Source organism: Chrysochloris asiatica, unplaced genomic scaffold (assembly GCF_000296735.1).
Source record: "Chrysochloris asiatica unplaced genomic scaffold, ChrAsi1.0 scaffold00170, whole genome shotgun sequence".
Lineage (NCBI taxonomy): Eukaryota > Metazoa > Chordata > Mammalia > Afrosoricida > Chrysochloridae > Chrysochloris > Chrysochloris asiatica.
Window position 1 is genome coordinate 5,640,517 of NW_006408688.1, and position 18,327 is coordinate 5,658,843.

Consider the following 18,327-nt stretch of genomic DNA (forward strand, 5'->3'; position numbering starts at 1 on the left):
AAAGATTGAAGTTGTCAAGGACTTCATTCTTCTTGGATCAACTATCAACACTCATGGAAGCAGCAGTCAAGAAATCAAACGACGTATTGCATTAGCCAAATCTGCTGTACAAGATCTTTTTAAAGTGTCGAAGAGCAAAGATGTCAGCTTGTGGACTAAGGTGTGCCTGACCCAAGCTACGGTATTTTCAATAACCTCATATGTATGTGAAAGCTGGACAGTGAATAAGGAAGACCATAGAAGAATTGATGTTTTGAGTTATGGTGTTGGAGGAGAATATTTAAAGTGCTATGGGCTGCCAAAAGAACCAACAGATCTGTGTTGGAAAAAGCGTAGCCAGAGTGCTCCTTGGAGGTCAAGTTGGCCAAGTTGACCAGTCACTCGAGAAGGATATCATGTTTGGTAGGGTGGAGGGTCAGAGAAAGAAAAGATGATTCCCAAAGAAAAGGACTGGCCAAGTGGCAGTATCGATGAACTCAGGCATGGCAACTTTAGTTAGGTTGGCCCAGGATCAGGCAGTATTTCGTTCTGCTGTGCATAAGGTTGCTATGGGTCAGTACTGACTCAATGGCACCTAACACAACAACAACATCAAAGAACCATGTCCCAAGTTTCAGTACCCTCTAAAACCTTCTAAAGTCTTACTTCATTTTAAAATAAAAAGTTTAAAGGAAATGCCACATTAATCATATATCAAACAGCATGGACAAATTTAAGGTAAGAGTTGAATATTTTTTTACAAAACAGAAGTTCTCTAATAGATTTAGATAATAATGCTTTTGAAATATCTTTCAGTCAGAAAGAAAATAGCTACTGGTATTTGAATACTAAGATGTCGTCTGTCTTTTGTGTAAGAAATAAAAAAGGCATTGTATTGTTTTTAAAAAAAACACACACAAGGAGTGACGAAGTAAACTGCTGAGAGGTAATATGTAAAAAAACAAAGTGAATCTGATAGGTATGCTGCTGTTGCAATTGTTAGGTATTCTTGAGTTAATTCTGTCTCACAGGGACCCTATGAACAGCAGAACAAAACACTGCCTGGTCCTGTACCATCTTCACAATTGTTTTGTCTGAACCCATTGCTTTCATAGTGTCAACCTATCCTCTTTTGGGTGCTCCTCTTTTTTGCTGACATTCCTCTTTATCAAGTCTTTCTTCAGGGACTGATTCATCCTGAAAACAGGTGCAAAGGACAAAAGAGGAAGAAGTCTCATCAGGATTCTAAGGAGCATTCTGAGTGTACTTCTCTCAAGAGAGATTTGCATGTTTTTCTGGTGGTCCTCAGTATTTTCAATATTCTTTGCCAACATTTTAATTCAAATGCATGGATTCTTCTATGATCTTCCAAATTCATTGTCCAACTTTCACATGCATATGAGGTAATTGAAAATACTATGGCATGGGTCAGGAACACCTTAGTGGTCAAAGTAACATCTTGATCTGATATATATATATATATATATATATACTTTATTGTGATTTATGTGACAGTTTACATGGGAGAACATTAGCTTCATATTGATCCTATAGTATATCATTTCCTTGCCATGGTTACAATCCCCTCCATGCAGCATCAGCCAACCAAACGATATACCCCACAAGCCTACCCCCTGGTCATCAGCACACAGCCCCTCTCCATCTCTAGGTCCAAAGTCCCCAGCCACTCCATCTCTCTACATCTTTGTCTCTGCCTCCATCTTTGACATCACTGCTTCTCTGAGTAGGGTTCCATTCTCTGCTCTTCTCCCTTGATGGTCCCAGAGACCTCCACACCTAGACTGCAAAGTTAATCACTCTCCTTCTTTTGCCACAAAATGTCTACCTTTACATTCCCAACCCTTACAACCAGTCCTGATAATTATTCACTATTGTGTCGCAAGAGATTTATCCACATTTCCTTTCTTCAACCCTGCCTAGACAAATTGGATATTACTCAGTGGAGATTCTACCTTGCTCCATGCCCTCTGGATCTAGGTTCCCTCTTGAAAGGTTGTAAGCCAGTGACTTCTTGCCTCTGTAGAGCCCCCATTCTGGGTAGCCAACGTCCAAGTTGCCCATCCCTCTTCTCTCCGTGTATGGAGGGGGTGGGAACGATCCTCGCTGTGAAGATTTGTTCCCTTTTTTTATTTACTGCATCCATAGGTATAGGCCAAGTTCATCAAATTGTATCAGATTACTCTTTTTTTCCTCTTCTTTCTTCTTCTAGTTGAGCTCTGATCATCCAGTCATGGAAGCCAGGTCACGTGGGTATTATCTGCAAGTGTGAGTGTACTTATGCATGTGCCCTCTCTTCTTAACAACTGGATGCTTCAGTCTCTACTCTAGTCCTCTGTGGCTATGTCACTGACTCTGGGTTCAAGAGTCCCCTGGTCTTGCTACACTGTTGGCCAACCAGGTCTCCAGCTGGGTTCACAGGAGTCTATTGAACATTGTAGGGCTTAGCCTGTAGCTTCATTGCTGTTTTCCCCTCACTTCACCTTATCGATGACGAATGTGGTCACCAATCAGAGCATGTATTTCCACTGAGTCTTAGTCTTAGAAGGTTTGCCCTGAGGGGACCCGACCACTTGCGTTGATGTCCTCTGGGCGAGTCACTTGTTTGTTCTTGTAGTAATCAGTCAGTCTGCCTATATTGTTTTGTATTTTTCCTGTCAGTCTTTCTTTCAAGAAGTATCATCTGTTCTTCTGGCTACTCCAAGCTTGTCTGCTTTTCCTTTCAAGTGGAGAGTTTCCACCTCAGAATATTCTGTATGATGTTCAGAATTCCACTGATGGTATTATGTAATGCAGGGGCTCTGCAGAAAGCTTCTTTCACTGGGCATGTTGTAGCCCCATTTTGGGTATTCCAATCAGTTGTAGGCAGAAGACTGACTTACAAGCTTTCTATGGTAATATTTCTGGCTATTCCTTTCTCTCCGCCTCCAGTGTATGGGATGAGAGGATTGGAGGGAGGGAGGGGAAGATAGAGCACAGGGTAGGAAATAGACACAGGAGAGCCTGGGTGCAGGGGTTGGGGGTTTGGCAATACACAAGAAGGGGGAGGGGAAAAGAAGAACAAGGCAGATGGGAGAACAGTTTGGCAGGTTTGCATGGGCTAGGTGGGACAGAGGTAAATGACGATGTATATACAACCTTGGAATAACAGGGTTTCAGCATACAGGGATTGAGGCATGGTTTGAAACGGTAAAAGAGGGGAATAATGTTAGGATGTGTGGCTGTCTTTTGAATCTTGGTTTCCCTTGCTTACTACCATTGTGAAATAGACACTTGGGGGGGGGGGGGTTGCCAGAAACATCACAATAGAAAACATGTAAGCCCATCTTCAGCCTGTAACTGACTGGAATACCTTAAAGGGGGCTAGAAATTGCCAAGACTCAAAATGGGGGAGGGGAGGACTATAAAGGCAAGAAGTGACTGGGTTACAAGCTTTCAGGAGGGAACCTAGTTCCAGACGGGGCAGGGGTAGGCAGAACCTCCACTGAATGATTTCCAATCTGTTGAGACTGGGCTGATGAGAGGAAATGGGGATAAGACTTTTGTGGTACAATAGTGAATAACTGCCATCAGGTCAGAAATGTAGAGGCAGATTTTTTTTTTTTTTTTTTGTAAAAGGAGGAGAGTGATTGATTTTGCAGCCCAGGAGTGGAGGTCCCTGGGACCATCAAGCTAGAAAAGCAGAAAGTGTGACCCTACCCTGAGAGGCAGTGAAGCCCGGCATGGAGACAGAGATGCTGGCGTGGACAGATGGAGTGGCTGGGGACACGGGACTCAGGGAGGGAGAGGAGTTGTTTGCTGACAGTCAAGGGGAGGGGCCTGTGGGGTGTATCTTTTCGTTATTTGATGATGCATGGAAGGGATTATAATCATTGCAATGAAATAAAATACGATAGGATGAATGTGAAGCTGAAGTGGGACAGAGGTAAATAATGATGTATGCACAACCTTGGAACAACAGGGCTCTGGGATATAGGGATTGAAACATGGTTGGAATGGGTAAAAGGGGGGAAACAATGTTAAGATGCTTGGCTGTCTTTTGAATCTTTTATATTTTAATGAGGTCTTTTGCAGAAGATTTGCCCAATGCAATGCATTATTTGATTTTATGATTGAGGCTTCCATGATAGTTGATTCAAGAATGAAGTCTGAAAACTTCATTATTTTCACTGTTTATCAAGTTGCTATACATTAGTCTAGTTGTGAGGACTTCTTACTTTTATCAGTAAATATTTCAAATCCGTTTCCCTTCCAGTAAGTAAGGCTGTATTATCTGCACATTGCAGGTTATTAGTCTTTCTCCAATCCTGATACCACATTTTTCTTCATATAATAGAGCTTCCAGACTGAATAAGTATGGTGAAAGTATACAACCCTAACACACATCTTTCCTGATTTGTAACCATTTAGTATTACATTATTCTGCTCAAAGAACTGCCTCTTGGCCTAAGTACAGGTTCCTTATGAACACAATTAAATGTTCTGGAGTTGCCATTCTTCACAATGTGATCCATAGTTTCTTATAACCCACACAGTCAAACACCTTTGTATAGTCAAAAAAAGTTCAAGTAAACATATTTCTTTGTTCCATGTCGTTTCTGAATCTGGCTTGAATTTCTGGAAACTCCCAGTCAATGTACTGCTGCCAATACTTTAGAGTTATCTTCATTTGCATGTGTATTTCATGATACTGCTTGACGATTGCATTCCATTGGACTATCTTGTTTTGGAATGGGCACAAATATGGATCTCTTCCAAATTTCTTAGCATAGACAAGTGAGTGTCTCCATGGGCTGCATCAGTTTGTTGAAACATTTCAATTTGTATTCTATCAATTTTGGAGCCTTATTTTTTCCCAGTATCTTCAATACAGCTTACACTTTTTTCTTCAGTGTCATTGGTTCTTAATCTTATGCTACCTTTTGAAATGTTTGAATATCAACCAATTATTTTTGGTACAGTGAATCTGTGTATGCCTTCTGTCTTTTTTGTTTATGCATCATTTTGGCCATAGAACCCTTCAACATTGCAACCTGAATCTTAAATTTTTTCTTTAGTTCTTTCAGGTTGAGAAAGGTCAATATTATCAGCCAAATACTAGAACAGACCATCAACTGCAAATTTAGGCTGAGCTGAAGAAAATTAAAACAAGTAAACAAGAGCCCAATATGAGCGTGGATATGTTGTTGTTAATTGCTGTTGAGTCATTTCTCACTCATGTTGTTGTTGTTGTTGTTGTTGTTGTTGTTAAGTGCCGTCGAGTCGGTTTCGACACATAGCAACCCTGAACAGGGTTTCCAAGGCTGTAAATCTTTATGGGAGTAGATCACCTCATCTTTCTCCCACAGAGCTGCTGGTAGTTTTGAACTGCTGACCTTGCGGTTCACAGCCCGAATAGCAACCCTATATGTAAGGTTTCCTTGGAGCATCTGGTTGGTTTGAACTGCCAACCTTGTAGTTAGTAGTCTAGTGCTTATCCTACAGCACCATACCAGGAGTCTATCCCACCTGAATTTAGAGATCCTCTTAAGAATAGTTTTGATGCATTAGACACTAATGACTGAAGACCAGAAAAGTTGTGGAATGACATCAAGAACATCATACATGAATAAAGTAAAAGATCATTAAAAAGACGGGAAAGAAAATAAAAACCAAAGTACATGTCAGAAGCGACTGAAACTTGCTCTTGAATGTAGAGAAGCTAAAGCAACTGGAAAAAATGATTAAAAGAACTGGACAGAAAATTTCAAAGGGCAACTCGAGAGGACAAAGTAAAGTATTATAATGAAATGGGAGAAGACTTGGTGTTAGAAAAACTTTAAACCCTATACAGGGCGCCGTGAACTGGAATTGACTCAACAGCACTTAACAACAATCTATACAAAGACATCTAAAATTGTGCAGAAAAGATTTCTCCCTTTGTGTATCATCTATACTTTTAAGCAGATGTTTTAACACTATATATTCCTAAGGAAAACATTATATTTCAACATATGCTTCAAGCAGTCAAGAATTTTATACTGCCTTTTTATTTCAAATCTCCAAATACCTGCTTTTCCTCATTTAAAATGAAACTTTGTTTTGCTCCTTTTAGAGACCAGAAAATATTTTAATGAACAGACATTGGATTTCTAATACCGTTACATCTTCGGGTGATACTATTTTTTTAAAACACTTACACATTTTTTCCCCACCATGCCTACAGAAAGATATTCATTGCCTCAGTCACCTTTAATCCTCCAGTATTGATAACTGTATGGTGGGGGTGAGGGTGGGGGCTTCAAAAAGTTTTAAAGCTTGAAGAAAAATTACTTTATCTTTTCATTCCATTTGTCTATGAACTGTTTGAAGCCCATCCATGCAAGCAAATACAGTAAAACTAACTCAGAATTTGCATATGTAATGTAATGTCCATTCTCCAGAATTAGTCTATTCTGTTCTTTCTAAATAAAACAGTCCATTATTTCTTCAGTAAGAAATTGAGTCTTATCTCAATTATAAGCATAAAAGAAATGACTAAGTGCAGAAAATAGACCTAATAATTTTTAAATCTGAAAAGGAAAATGACTCTCAAGTTTCTAGTTTAAAAGTTTTTATTTCCTCACTGAGTAGTCCTACATTCAGAATACAAACTACTAAAAAGGTTTTGCTTTTATTAACTAACATTCTGTAAATCTATTGCATTTTTTACTGATATTTACCTGAAATTACTTGAGGATGTTTCTTTGCACAGTAATATTTTCTTATATCTATAATAGGCACACTGCCAGTTTTGTTGAAATCCAGTTTCATAAATGCCTAAATAGAGAAATATTATTTGTTCTATGAAATCATTAAACATGACAACTTAATTTTCTACTTCCAGTAACTTATTTGAGTTCTAAACAAGAAAATTTAAAAGTGCTTAACTGATTCATAAGAAAAGTATCATGAATACAAGGAACAGACATTAGAACACGCTATTAGGAAGATGGCACTAAGTATCAGTTTTATCACTTGATAGAAGCCTGTCCTATGCTCTATTGTCCTGGCTTTCCTTCTCTGTAAACAAGTTTTTTCTTGTAAAAATACCATCAAGTGGTTCCAACTGATAGTGACCCTGTATAGAGCTTCCAAGGAGCAGCTGGTGGGTTTGAACCAACAACCTAGCTGTTAGAAGTCCATTGCTTATCCACACCAGAAGAGTTGGGGATAAATGACCTCTTTTCACCAGACCCAACTAAACAAGATGAAAACTATTCAGTGGGGACTCTTTCTCCCCCCGCCACTCCACCCCACCATACTCTTAAACTAAACTCCCTCTTGAAACCTTGTAAGCCAGTCACTTTGTGCATTTATTGCCCCCTCATTTTAGGTAGCCAATATTTAAGTGGCCTGCCCCTACCTACCCTGTGTACAAAGGGTATAGCATTGATACTTGATGTAAAGACTCCTTCCCTCTCTGCTGGTATTTAGAATTACTACCTCCATGAGTGGAGTACTGGTGTGGCGCTGTGGGTTAATGTGCCAGACTGAAAAGTCATTTAAACTGCAAAGTTTGTGGTTCAAGCTCACCAGCTGCACCGCGGAAACCCTATACAGAGTTGTTATCGATCAGAATTAACTCGATGGCACTTAAGAATAACAACAACCCCTCCATGAGTATAGGTCAAGTTCATCAAATTGTAGCAATTTACCTTTGTTTATCAAAAATTGTTTGCTAATTTTTTATCTTCCTCTAGTCTAGTTCTGATCATCAAGCCATCAAGGCTAGGTCAAATGGGTACTATCTGCAAGTTTGGGTGTTCTTATGCATCTCCCCTCATTTCATATCAGCTGGATACTTCACTTTCAGCTCTAACCCTCTGTGGCTATGTCCTAGTCCATGGGCTCAGGTGTCCTCAGGTCTCACCACACTTTGGACCAACGAACCCTTCCTCTTCTCTATCTCATCTCCAGGTCAACAGGAGTCTATGGAACGTGGTTGAACGCATCCCATTTCGTCATTGCTGCCTTTCCTCCTCTTGCACTCACCAGTAGACCAACATGGTTGCCAGCAAGCTTACATGCCTGTTCATGTGTTCCCTTTGAGTTTCAGTCTTAGAGTGGGGTTTGTCCTGAAGGGACTTGATTGCTTGCCTTAAAGGCTTTCTGGCAAACAAGTTGCTTATTCTTATAGTAGCCAATCATACTGCCATTTTTGTTCTGGGTTTTTCCTAAGTGTCTATTTTACAATAGTTGGTAAGGGAAACCAATATTCATAAGACAGTCAAGCATCTTATTATTATTTCCCATCTGCAAACTAGGCCTTGATCTCTGTATAACAGAGTCCTGTTGTTCCAAGGTGATGTATGCCTCACTATTTACCTCTGTCACATTTAGTCCTTGCAAATCTGTCTCAGTGTTCCCCTACCTATATTGTTCTTCCACCTCCTCCCCCTTCTTGTGTATTGCCCTCCCCAACACCCGAACTATGATGTGTCTGCCCCCTACCCTCAGCCTCCCCCTAACCCTCCACCCCCACCCAACCCCACTGGTAACCAACAAAGAAGTGTTGTTGTTTTTTTCCACTTTTAGTATGGGTATCTTTCCTTAAGCTTTTACAATAATGGTTTTATGCAAAATTTTTCTTTTGTGACTGACTAATTTCACTCAGCATAATGTCCTTAAGGTTCACCATGGCTTACAGCTTCCTTGTTATTCTTCAAGGTAGTAAAATATTCCATTGTGTGTATGTACCAACGTTAATCTATTCTTCCATTGATGGGCACTTAGGATGTCTCCATCTTTTTGTTATTGTGAATAGTGCTGCTATGAACATTTGTATGCATAGATCTACTCGTGTTATGGATTGTAGTTCTTGTGGATATATACCAAGTAGAGGAAATGTTGGATCATATGGTATTTCTATTTCCAACTTTCTGAGGAAGCGCCATACTGTTTCCAGAGTGGTTAGACCATTCTGCATTCCCATCAGCAAGGTAGGAGAGTCCCAGGCTTTCCATATCCTTGCCAACATTTATTATCCTCTGCCTTTTTGAACTTCATTGTTATTGTTGGTGTGAGATGGTATCTCATTGCTGTTTTGATTTGCATCTCTCTAATGGCTTGAAACAGTTACTGATGAAGATCAAAGAACACAGCCTTCGGTATAGATTGCATCTCAATGTAAAGAAAACAAAAATCCTCACCACTGGACCAATAAACAACATTCTTATCAACGGAGAAAAGATTGAAGTTGTCAAGGACTTCATTCTTCTTGGATCAATGATCAACATTTGTGGAAGCAGCAGTCAAGAGATCAGATGACGTATTGCATTAGGCAAATCTGCTGCACAGGAACAAAGATGTCACCTTGAGGACTAAGGTGCGCCTGACCCAAGCTATGGTATTTTCAATAACCTCATATGCATGTGAAAGCTGGACAGTGAATAAGGAAGATCGTAGAAGAACTGATGCATTTGAATTGCGGTGTTGGAGGAGAATACTAAAAGTGCCATGGACTGCCAAAAGAACCAATAGATCTGTTTTGGAAGAAGTGCAGCCAGAGTGCTCCTTAGAGGCCAAGATGACTAAACTTCGTCTCTCATCCTTTGGACAAGTTGTCAGGAGGGAACAGTCACTGGAAAAGGATGTCATGCTGGGTAAAATGGAGGCTCAGAGAAAAAGAGGAAGACCCCCAAAGAGACGGATTGGCCAGGTGGCATCATTGATGGCGTTAAGTGTGGCAGCGGTAGTGAGGTTGGCCCAGGATCAGACATTGTTTCGTTCTGTTGTGCACAGGGTCGCTATGAGTCAGTTCCGACTCAATGGCACCTGACAACAACAACAAATGGCTAATAATTATGAACATTTTCTTCATAGGTTTGTTGGCTTCCTCAAATGTCTTCTTTGGTGAAGTGTCTGTTCATGTACTGTGCCCATTATTTAATTGGGTTACTTGTCCTTTTCTTGTAGAGATGCTCTAGTTTCCTATAGATTTTAGAAATTAGTTTGTTGTCTGATGTGTCATTGCAAAAGATATACTCTGTGGGCTCCGTTTTTACTCTTTTGGTGAAATCCTTTGTTGCACATGTTTCTATTTTTTACAATATCCAATCATCTATTTTGTCTTCTTTTGTTTGTGTAATTTTCACATTGTTTCATAGGCTGTGTGTGCCCTTAAATTTGTTCTAATTTTTTCATTGATGACCTTTATAATTCTGGGACTCACATTTAGGTCTTTAATCCATGCTGAGTTGGGTTTTATATATGGCACGAGGTAAAGGTCTTGTTTTAATCTTTTGCCTATCGATTTCCAGTTCTGCCATACCATCTGTTAAAGAAACTATGTCTTCCCCACTCAATGTACTTTGGCCCTTTGTCAAAGATCAGTTGGCTTTATGCTGATGGGTTAATTTCTGGATTCTGAATTCTGTTCCATTGATTTATGTGTCTTTCATTGTACCAGTACCAGGCTCTTTTGACCACTGTAGCTGTGTAGTGCATCCAGAGTGCTCCTTGGAGGCCATGATGGCCAAACTTCGTCTCTCATACTTCAGACATATTGTCAGGAGGGACCAGTTGCTGGAGAAGGATATCATGTTTGGTAAGGTGGAGGATCAGAGAAAAAAAGGAAGATCCCCAGCGAGATGGATTGGCCAAGTGGCAGCAGCAATGGACTCAAGCATGGCAACAATAGTGAGGTTGGTCACGGATCGGGCAGTGTTTTGTTCTACTGTGCATAAGGTCACTATGAGTCGGCACCAACTCAATGGCACCTAACAACAATAACAAGAAGCCATGTAGAAAATTTTGAAATCAGGGAGTGAGAGGCCTCCAACTTTGTTCTTCTTCTTAAGCAAAAACACGCTCTACAAATGGCTACCAAGAATCCAAAAAATACATACTGTTGTTGTTATTGTTAAGTGTTGCTGCATCAGTTCCAAGGGTTTCCAAGGAGTGGCTGGTGGGTTTGAGTTGCCAACTTTGCAGTTAGCAGGTCAGTGCTTATTTTACAGTGTTACAATAAGGGATCCTGTTTTAATTTCAATGTAATGTGGTCATTTTAATCTTAATTTTAATATGTAGTATGCATATTATAAAAATCAGCACATTTTTTAATCATCATCCCAAAATTATGGAATCTTGATGGTGCAAAGGTTGACAGTTTGAATCTACCCAGAAGTTCCATGAGCGAAAGACCTGGTGATCTGCTCCTATGAAGATTGTTGTTGTTAAGTGCCTTTGAGTCAGTTCTGACTTATAGCGACTCTCTGTATTGGGTTTCTGAGGAGCTGCTGGTGAATCTGAATCGCCAGTCTAATATTTCAAACTGACCTTGTGTCCAGTGTATTATCCCACAGTGCCACACCAGTACTCCTATGAAGATTGTTGTTCTTGTTGTTGTCAAGTGTCATTGAGTCGGTTCTATGAAGATTATAGCTTAGAAAACCCTATGAAGTATTCTACTCTGTCACATGGAGTCACTATGAGTGGAAATGGATTCAGTGTCAACCAACAGCAATTCTAAAATGACATGTATTCATCATTGATGCTCATCCAGCCATAGCGTTAAGAATTGTATACGTGTCATCTCATTTAAATTTCAGACCAACTTTATATAAGATAGGAAAATAAAGCTAAGAGCATTTAATAAAGCATACACACAGCTAGTAATTTCTGGAGCTAGTCATTTATAAACCAAAGTATAATTGAAGATATTATTTTCTTTTTACAATATTTTCCTAAAACATGCATATGTCATTTTATTTGTAACTTATATGTTATTATGTGTATGGGTGTGTTTGTGTTAACTAAACCAAGCATGTATTACAGATAAAAAGATTTAAACCTATTAAATGATCATTCAATTCCATTTTTAAATAATGAAACTAATAATCTATGAAAAGTAACAATTCAAAAAATTACTTAGCAAAGTTACCTTTCGAACAAATGATTTCCTATATTCATTCATTTCACCAATAATGGCGCGTTTGAATTCTCCATAATCAACCTTGTCATTGCCATTGCCATTCAGAATTAGCCATGAGGACTCAAAATCCTAGAAATAATTATATAGAGATCACTGCTATGCCTTTAAGCTATGTATGGTCACCAAAACATCATCAGAGCAACATTTTGCTGCATCTTTATAACCCTAGGCAAGTTAACATTTAAGGAGAAAACTACAACAAGTCATACATAAATCCAATCATTTTACAAAAGCACTATGAGAACTATTTAAAGGAACCCTTGGTAAATGGTTCTCAAAAGTTAGGAAATCTTTGACTTACAGACTTATAAAATTCATCTTGTATATAAAAACATGTTACATAAAAATATGGATTCCTGGTGTGGAGCTGTAGGATAAGCACTGGAATGCTAACTTCAATGTCAGAGTTCAAACCCACCAGCCACTCCTCAGGAACCCCATACAGGGTTGTTATGAGATGGAATCTACTCAGTAGCACATGACAACAGCAATTACATAAAAATATGTCTATCACTTACTCTACTTTAAAAAATTCAAATTTTTTATTGCTATGTCTGTGACAGTTCAAAAGTTCTTTCAGGTTCTGAAATGCCCCCAAATATATATGACCCCTAACTGTATTTATTCTTAGTGCCTAGAAGATTTGAATGACTAATACCATAATTTATGCTACAACATGCTACAGGGAGTCCATTCCTTATGTTAGTCTATTCATTCATTTTACCACTGCCATTTATAATGGCACCACTGTTCTGTTCACAGAGCTCCTGACAACAAAGAAATTCTAGTTTTGCCTCCATTACTAATTATCTGTGTGGTTGTGGATAAAGGCACTGAGATGTTCTACTTTTCTGTTATTGTTTTGGGGCTTTTTTTTTTTTTTTTTTCAGTAAATGAAGAAGTGAAACTAAATGATCCCTGGTGTTTGTCACTATATGAGCAACTAGAGGAGCTATGGGAACACATAAGACAGGTAAGTCACAACAGTAATAGGCAACAGCATACAGACATAGATATCACAGTTCATAAGGCAATATTTCTAATATTTTTTCTCATATAAGCCTCAAATGAATTCTCATTATAAACATTATTTCTGGTTTAGGCAAACAAAGCTTGTCAATCAGAAAAGTTCAGAGTCCTGTCCAAGGTCACACAGATATGTAGTAAGATAAGAATTTAAATATAGATCTCATAACTTCAAGTTCCAATATTTTACCTATGAAATAAATTGCATCAGTGACAATACCATTTGAAGACACAGAAAGCAATATAAGAGAATCCTTAAGATGGATGCATCTTGAATTCATATACTTCTAAAATATTTTCCAAATTTAGCCTAGCATACAAAGCTTTAATATAATGGACCCTGCTGACCTTTTCAGGCTTATTTTTCTTCCTTTCTTCCTCCCTTTCTCTGTCTCTTCCTTCCTTTCTTCTATTCATCTAGCAATTCATATTCATCCATCCATTCATTCAAATTAATCCATGAACTATTTATTTAGCAATTGCTGTATGGCAGGCAGAAAGCCGTGGTAGCACAGGGGTCAAAGTACTTGACTGATAACCAAAAGATTGGTGGTTTGAGCCCACCAGTCACTCCATGGGACAAAGATGTGGCAATCTGCTTCCATAAAGATTCACAACCTTGGAAACTCTACAGGGAAGTTCTACTCTGTCCTTTGCAGTTACTATACCCTATAAGGCTACCAGTTATTTTGTATTGAACTCCAAATGTATTTCATGCCAGCAGGGTTTTGGGGGCCAAATCCCAGTCTTAGTTCAAGATGCTAGAGATAGAGCAGGGAACAAGAAGCCAAAGGCTTCCACCCTAATGAAATTTAGAGCTTGCAGAAGTCATAGGAAGCAAATAAAATGGTGTCGAGAAGATGAGGGGGCAGGAGGCGATGGCTTCTTCATACAGGAGTGTCAGAGTAGCTCTCCCAGTGCAGAAAACTGTGGCCTGAATCATGAGGAAAACAAGCCATGTAAAGATCTACTGCGAGATTATTCAAAACAGAGGAGAAAGCACCCATGAAGTCTCACCGATGGAAAAAGGAGTCATTTACAGTTTCTTTCTCTACCTTCCATGCCTTCACATGTGCTTGTCCTCCTAAAATATTGATCATCTTATCTATGCTCTTCCTCCTCCCTTGTCTGATTAATTTCTGCTCATCCTTCAAAACACAGCTTAGTTGGAGGCTCCTGCAAGAATCCTTCCATGATTTTACTTCCCCTTCACCCATCACCTGGCTTAGAATTAGGGACTTTTTGAAGACATGTCATAAGTTTATTATCATCTATATATTTCTCTCCTTAGATTATAATGAGCTTTAGAGTACCGAGTATGTTTTATCAGTAGCAGGCACATCACCTAGTTGTTGTTGTTATTGTTAAGTGCTGTTGAGTCAGTTCCAACTCATAGCAACCCAGTATAAATTTCCTAGGAGAGGCTGGTGAGTTTGAGTTGTCTCTAACCTACCGGTTTAAAACGACTTTGAAGTTGAGTGCTTATCCTATGGCACTATATAGACTCTTAATAAATATTTTTTGCAAGTGTTTATTAAAGTTTTTATTAGTAGAAATTCAAACAGAAGCAACAATAATGAAGATTAGTTATATATAGGAGCTTAATGCTATATTGAAAATGACAAGATACCCAAGTTAGGTTCTGTCAGATGTATGGGGCAGAACTCAACTTTCTGAGTCTCATTTTCCAACACCTTCAAACATCGGAGTTGTAGCAGAGATATTTAAAGGTGCAGCTAGTCTTTAATGTCCTATGACTCAAAATAGTTGAAGTGAAAACAAACGTTAGAATTTTTAAAAATAACAGAATTTGTTGTCTCGTAAGGAGCTCTGGTAGCATAGTGGTTACATAACAGGCTGTGAACCGCAAGGTCAGCAGTTTGAAACTACCAGCTGTTGCGCAGGAGAAAGATGAGGCTTTCTGCTCTCGTAAAGATTTACAGCCTCAGAAACCCTATACAGGATCGCTATGGGTCGGAATCGACTCGACAGCACTTAACAACAACAACACTGTAAACAGAGATAAATACAAAGGCGATGACAAAGGAACAACTAAGATTTCAGTAGAAAAGTGAGCAATAAACACCGAAAAATAATGTATTCTGTATTGCAGAAAATAATCTGTGATACACACCTTTTCAGGCACCTCTAAGTGAAATAGTTTAAGAGCCTGTTTAAAATCTGCCTTCTCTAAAAGTCCATTTCCTTCTTTGTCCAACTGTTGAAAGTATTTTCCTAGTCCAGTCAAAATACGAACACCTCGTTGATGTAGTTTCACTTTTAGGGTGTCTGTTTAAACAGAAGAGAGACAGAAACTAAACATTACTATGCACAAATGTATGCAACTGCAGTTGTCCCTCCTGTAAGAAAGTGAAAGTCAGTATAGCTGAAACAGGAAAGAAAACTCAAGTCCTATGCAGGACTGATAAAAGAGCTTGGAGAACTCAATACCTTTATTACAAAGGATTATATATAAAATCATATATAAATATACCAGGACTATAGCACCACTGTGTGGTGAAAGTGTTCTATTTTCAATCTAGGAAAATAATATTTTTTACTTTATCAGCATGAAAGGAACTTAAGTGTTAAAAATAAAATCTTACTTTCTATTTTCCAGGCTCCCCTTTGATCTAATCTTATCCGTATCTTTCTTTCTTTGTTTTTTGTTGTGAACCAACTGCACAAACCTGATGCATGGCAAATCACTCAAAAATAATCAGTTAAGATTTTTCTAAAGATGCGAAATCTTCACATTGTAGTTTATATATCATCAAGGTTTTGATTGCAAATCTATGCTTACAGATTTAAAGTCACCTGTTAAGGGCATATTTTCTCTGGTCCCTAGCATTCTGTTTGCACCTCAGTGACTTTATTGAATGCAGTTTGTACCATCTTGACTTCAGAAAATATAAGTAACTTCACTAAAGTAGTTAGTAGATACAATACAATTGTATTTAATTGGAGGAAAGAAGGCACCCTGGTGGTGCAGTGGTTAAGTGCTTGGCTCCTAACCAAAAGGTGGTTCAAACCCTACCAGTTGCTCCACAGAAGAACGATGTGACAGTCTGCTTCTCTGAACTGACAATCTTAGAAACTCCATGGGACAGTTCTATTCCTTTCTACAGGGTCTCTATGAGTCAGAACAGATTCAATGACAGCGATTTTTTGATTTAGAGTAAATAATAAAAAATAGGCAAAGTCATTAGATACAATTAGATCCCAAAGAGTCACCAACTGTATTCACCATGGATGAATAAACCATTTACTAATGATAGATTCAGGAATAGTTGGGATTTCAGGTACCTGTCACACAACAACTTGCAAAGCTGTTTCTAGTCTTCTTTTTATGACTTATTTTCATCTTTAAGTGCTCATTTAAAATTCCAATTTATATGGGGATTTCTGTGATTAGTTCTGTAATCAATGCTTTTCTCTCCTCTAGACTCTGAGCTCCAAAGAGCTGTCTATCTTGAACTATAATGTAATGGGTACATGTCTGGACTCTATAAACAGGCTGCACAGGTTTTATTTTCACTATGATACTAATTATGTAACACTGGACTATTTTGTTATTTAACCTTTTATATTCTTAGTATCTTCATCTGGAAAATGAGAAACCAATTATACAACATTATCATAATATATAACAATTAGTTAGAATTGAGCCTTGGATATAATAAATGCATAATAAATGTTAATTATCATGATAATAATTGTTGTTGTTAAGTGCCATCGAGTCAATTCCCACCCATAACGACCCTGTATAGGGTTTCCAAGGAGCAGCTGGTGAGCTTGAACCACCGATTTTGCAGTTCAAACGACTTTGCAGTCTGGCACATTAACCCACAGCGTCACACCAAGACTCCATTATAATGATTATTGTTGTTATTGTTATGTGCTGTGGAGTTGGTTCCAACTCATAGGGACCCTGCACAGGGTTTCCGAGGCTCTAAATCCTTACGGGAGCAGAAAGCCTCAACTTTCTCCTGCGGAACAGCTGGTAGTTTCGAATTGCTGACGGTGAGGTTAGCAGCCCGATTCGTAACCACTGCGCTACCAGAAATCCTCAAGTTCTTAACATAGTGCTTAGCACATACATCAGGTATGAACTAATATAATCAGCTAATGTGTATCTTCAGGGATAATCATGTCCCAGGAAATAAGTAGAAACATTCAATAAAATATTAATGTTGTTGTTGCTAAATGCTGTCGACTTGATTTTAACTCATAGCGAACCTCTGTAGGCTTCCCAAGGCTTTAATAGTCCCATAAAAACTCTAACAAGTTAATAGGATAGGGGTTACTATCCTGATTTTAGAGCTAAAGATACAAGACATTTATATAAGGTCATGGTGTGGCACTGTAGGATAAGCACTGGATGGCTAACAGCTAAGTTAGTGGTTCAAACTCACCAGCCACTCCTCACAATTCTTATGAAGGATAGTTATGAGTTGGAATCTACTCGATGGCACTTAACAACAACAAATGCCTATTGAACCACAACATCAGAACATGAATCTGACCAGTATGGGTTTTTTCTGCACTTGGCCACCACAAATCTCTTTAGAATATCACCAGACCAGTATTATATTTTTTTGTGTACTTTTTATCTGATTAGTATGTAAAACCCATATTTCTAATAATTTCTAAAATTCATAATTCACATAATATTAATTATTAAGTCAGGAAAAAATCCCTCAAAAATTTTAAGGTATGTATTTTTAAAAAGATTAGAAACTAGGAAAAATAAATCAAGTACCATAAAATTAAGAAATATCTGGAAATACTGGTTTACAATGTACAAAAAAAAATTGCTGAAAATTAAAACTACTTGATAATATTGTAATAATTCATACCTTGAATGGTCTTGAAAACCAGTCTATCATTGGCTTCTTGATTAGTTATATCATCCTCATGTTCCTCAGAAATAGTTCTGCAATTGAAGTGATAAAAATATATTCTGCTTTGCAATCTTTGGATGTGAAACTGTAAGTTGCTCCTGTTCGACACTCAAAGAAATTTCAAACAGTTGGAAGAAATATTTAGAGATTAATTAAATCCCACCCCTGCCTGCTTCTTTAATACCCAGTGGGATTAAATATGGGACAAGAGCTGAAAGCAGAGAACACCAGAAAGATATTTACTTGTGTTTTCTTGACTATGCAAAGGCTTTCAACTATGTGGATCATAACAAACTATGGATAACATTGAAAAGAAAGGGTATGTCAGAACACTTAATTGTGTTCATGAGAAACCTATACATAGATCAACAGAACAGAACAAGGAGATACTGAATAACTAAAAATCAGGAAAGTCGTGCATTCTTTCACCATATTTATTTTATCTGT

At 38.3% G+C, this 18,327-nt stretch overlaps 1 protein-coding gene across 1 annotated transcript in view; it reads right to left on the reverse strand.

Moving 5' to 3' along the window:
* CAPS2 (calcyphosine 2) overlaps positions 1–18,327 on the reverse strand; it is an 80,294-nt gene that overhangs the window by 5,015 nt on the left and 56,952 nt on the right. Inside the window, 4 exon segments of the mRNA XM_006878179.1 lie at positions 6,699–6,795; positions 11,900–12,019; positions 15,111–15,265; positions 17,836–17,912. Of these exon segments, the coding sequence (XP_006878241.1) occupies positions 6,699–6,795; positions 11,900–12,019; positions 15,111–15,265; positions 17,836–17,912 (449 nt within the window).